The sequence below is a fragment of the Arachis ipaensis genome, chromosome B01 (assembly GCF_000816755.2).
Source record: "Arachis ipaensis cultivar K30076 chromosome B01, Araip1.1, whole genome shotgun sequence".
Classification (NCBI taxonomy): Eukaryota; Viridiplantae; Streptophyta; class Magnoliopsida; order Fabales; family Fabaceae; genus Arachis; species Arachis ipaensis.
The window spans coordinates 67,258,935-67,262,694 of record NC_029785.2 but is presented as its reverse complement, the minus strand read 5'-3'; the positions used below and the strand labels follow the sequence as shown (position 1 = coordinate 67,262,694).

The 3,760-nt window shown below is 26.4% G+C and overlaps 1 protein-coding gene across 3 annotated transcripts in view; it reads right to left on the bottom strand.

Annotated features, from left to right (window-relative positions):
• The window catches only part of LOC107631115 (agamous-like MADS-box protein AGL19), an 8,987-nt gene that overhangs the window by 2,828 nt on the left and 2,399 nt on the right, over positions 1 to 3,760 (bottom strand). For 2 of the 3 annotated variants that reach the window (XM_021122216.1, XM_016334452.2), the window contains exons 3-5: positions 680 to 773; positions 514 to 575; positions 304 to 403 (exon numbers count right to left, since the gene is read on the bottom strand). In XM_021122216.1, coding sequence (XP_020977875.1) covers positions 304 to 403; positions 514 to 575; positions 680 to 773 — 256 coding nt within the window. The remainder of the gene's footprint in view (positions 1 to 303; positions 404 to 513; positions 576 to 679; positions 774 to 3,760) is intronic. The other variant, XM_016334459.2, reaches the window with a different exon arrangement.

The following is a 3,760-nucleotide window of genomic DNA, read 5'->3' as shown; positions in this document are numbered from 1 at the left end:
TCACGTTGTTTAAAAAATATTATTTTCTTATATTTTCTCTTTTTTATATATATGCGAGATAAGATTTCTAAAAAGTTTAGAACACAAGGAAGTATTTTAATTTTGAGTTTATTTTCAGCTATTGCGAGTTGATGTGGCCTATAATGGCTCTAATTGTGCGAATAAAAATCACATTGCAGTTGCAATTCCAAATAAAAACTAAAATTTAAAACCGATGTACTAGAACGCAAGATGGATAAACAACATAAATAGTTAGAATTAGAAAGCTGACATGAGTTTGAATTAAGCGAAGAACATATATACCTTTCTTGCCCTAACTTTGGTTAAGCTTCGTTCCAGCTGATTCTCTATCTGTTGTAACTCTTCAATGGGGCATGAATCCAAACCATCTCCCAAAAGCTTTCTGCAACAATATTTTGTGTTTCTCACTTCATCAGTAACGCAATATGATGATGATCAGCACACTAATGAACTCATCAAATTAAGTTATTAAATAAAGTCAGTACTTAAAACCTTTTAGAAACTTCTAGTTGCTCTAGCTTCTTTGTGATGTTGATGTCATCACCTTCCTTTACCTGCTCCATGTACGGAAGAAACAACAAACATTCACTATAGCTTGCAGATATAGAATGAATATATATATAGGAATATAATGGATATTAAGGGGCTAATTATTAACCTGTGTATTTTCTTGGATTTGTTTGGTGTTGAGGCTATGTAGATCCTTGACCTTCCTTTGATAGCGTTCCACTATTTTGTTTACACTGAAACATCTCCAAATGCATAATAACATCAGCAACAATGTAAAAAGTGGCTTACACAAGAGACTCATGACTTGCTACTAATAATAATAATATCATATCTACTCGATAAAGCATTCATGGTTATTAATTTGTAACACTTGGTGAAATGAGTATCAGTTGCAACGTCTTTTACATAATACACTAGTATCAATCAGACACTACTTTAACTAAAGGTACGTATTAAGGACATCGAAATTATTTACCAGCTAAGAGCGAGCTCTAACTATTCACACATGCCTCTCATGAGCTACAAGATTTTCGAAAAATTATTACCACAAAAATTAGCTATAATAATGAAAAAGATCAAGGCTTATTAGACTTTATTTTTCAGATGTTGCTTCTATTAATTAATCTTTGCTCGAGATTTATAACATAGCATCACGTTAAAGATCAATGTTCCAACGGTTTCAATCAGTGACATTTCAATTAGCCTTCCACCCATTAGAATCCTAAGCACTAATGTAATGATGAGCTGTAAAATTTTGAGAGAATCATTGCTGCAAAATTAGCTATTACGATGGAAGAGTCTAAAATCTTATAAGATTCTCTTTCCAAATATGGGTTCATTTATAGAAACTCTCTTTTATGTATTGGCTGCTCGAAAATCATAAAAACTTCCAATAATACGCAGGACCACTACTTTCATCCCAGNTTTTATAAACTGTTTTAAACTTATTTTTTTATTATTTTTCAAATATTTTTGGATATCAATAGATAATTAGATATGTTCAATGCAAAGTTTGTAATATTAATAAATATGACACTATTATTGTTTCAATATTCTAAAATCTCAATAGTTTCCGTGATACCAACATATCATGCATGAATAATGTTTCACATCTAAATTTTTTTTGTTAACTATGTTTAATTAAGTTAGTTTAACATAATAAAAATCAGTTATAATTAATATTATTTTAAGTCTTATTATTTAATTTGGTTGGATTTAGTTCATGTGATATGGCAGCTATCATATTATTTTTTATATTTAATTTATTAAAAAACAAAATACAAAATATATTAATTTTTGTATCAATTTATTTTATATTTTATTATTCTCCAGACCAAACGCAGTCTTGCAGTTTAATTCCAGAGGAATAGTTATGATATTTAATGTATTCATCTAAAAGTGAGCATGTTTATGAACATTCCATAGAAAATTAAAATAAAATAAACTTAGTATTTAAACGTTAAATAACTGTTGCATTAAAAATTTAAAGCAATAATATAATAAAGTGAGTATCAATATAAAAAGAAAAAAATTTAAGAAATAACAAAATTTATTGTTCTTGACCAACACTTTTAGTTATTCGTCCAATTTTTTAATCTAGCAATTTAACAACATACTTTTAACCCATACTTTAAACATTATTAATTAATTATTTACAAAAAAAAAATAAATTCTACTGATCATTTAACATTAATTATAGGAGTCTAAATGTTAAAAAGTATTTCTGTTAGTAAAAAAATAACGACAATGTTTTAGACACAAATAATCAACTACCATTAGTCACCATATATATTTAATGCTTATAAAAAAGTTTAGAGAAAATTTCATTCTCCTCCTCTAAAAGATGCTAAAATGACACTTTCTTCCTTTCTATTTTATAAATGTACATTTTTCTCTTTTTTAACTTTTAAAAAACATCATCTTTAATCTATTTTAAATTTTTTGTGTTAACTAATATTAACTTTATCCATTTTTTAAGAAAAAATAAATTATTTTTTGAAAAAATACCCATTAGCAAAAATTTTATTTTTTATCATTAAATTTTTCTTACTAAAATACCTTTTAATAAATTTTTTTTATTGATTAAATTGTATTTTTATCAAAATACTTTTAAAAAATTAATAATTAAATTATTTTTTTCTAAGATACCTACCCTTCAATAATTTTTTAATTGAATAATATTTTAAAATAGAAAAGAATTAATAAAAGGCTGCATGCCCATCAAGGAAGTGAATCCTGCAAAACAATATCATATTTTAATTTTTAAAAGAGTATAGGTCTTTTCACATCTTAAAAGCATAATGCTTTTTCTCTCTGATGAGGTTCCTTAGTTTTTGCCGTAATAATGCCTACATATATAGTTCAGAAATCAGACATTGCATTGGATGCTCAAGAATAACATGCCCTCATATTCTGTACCTACAATAGTGCAAAGAAAAGTTCCCAATATATTGGCAGAAAGGATTTTAATGCATTAGTATAATAATTTGGTCCTTGGTATCTTCATTTTCTCTGTACATGCCTATAATTATTTTAAGATAAGATATATGTGTATGAAAGAAGAGAATCACAGGATAGCATAACAATATTACTTAAGTAACACTACTAGGTGAGCAATATTTTTTATATTATTATACAATTATAAAACTTGAAATGTTTTCATATTTATGTTAGTGATATAAAAATATACCTTCAATATAAGTATGATTTTTTTTTAAATCGTTATTGCGCAATAGTTGTACGAAAAAGATTGTTCATATCTAGTATTGTATCATTATAATAGTAATTTCTGCCATTTAATTAAACTAAGAACCGGCTCTTATTTTGATGTTCATTATTTCAGGATTCCAAGTTGGTTGGTGTCGTCAATTTTTTTATATATAGACGGAGAACATGTCCTATATGATCAAACAACATTTTATTCTTAAAGACACGACAACAGTAAACAACATTGTTAGACAGCTACGAAGCTGTTGGATGTTCAGTAACTATATATACTTTCTAGATTGCCTGCCAATTTCAAATGGAACTAAAAACATAATTAATTAAAATAATAAGCACATAAACTTAGCTTAATTAAGAAAGTCGGTAGGTATTTGCATAACCCAAACAAACCATCTCATATATAGGTGACTAAGATCATACATTTTAAAAATTTTATTTTATTTTTTTTAAGTATTCACCAGTAGAAGTAAGGACTAATCCTTTTGTTATGAATTATTCACTTATA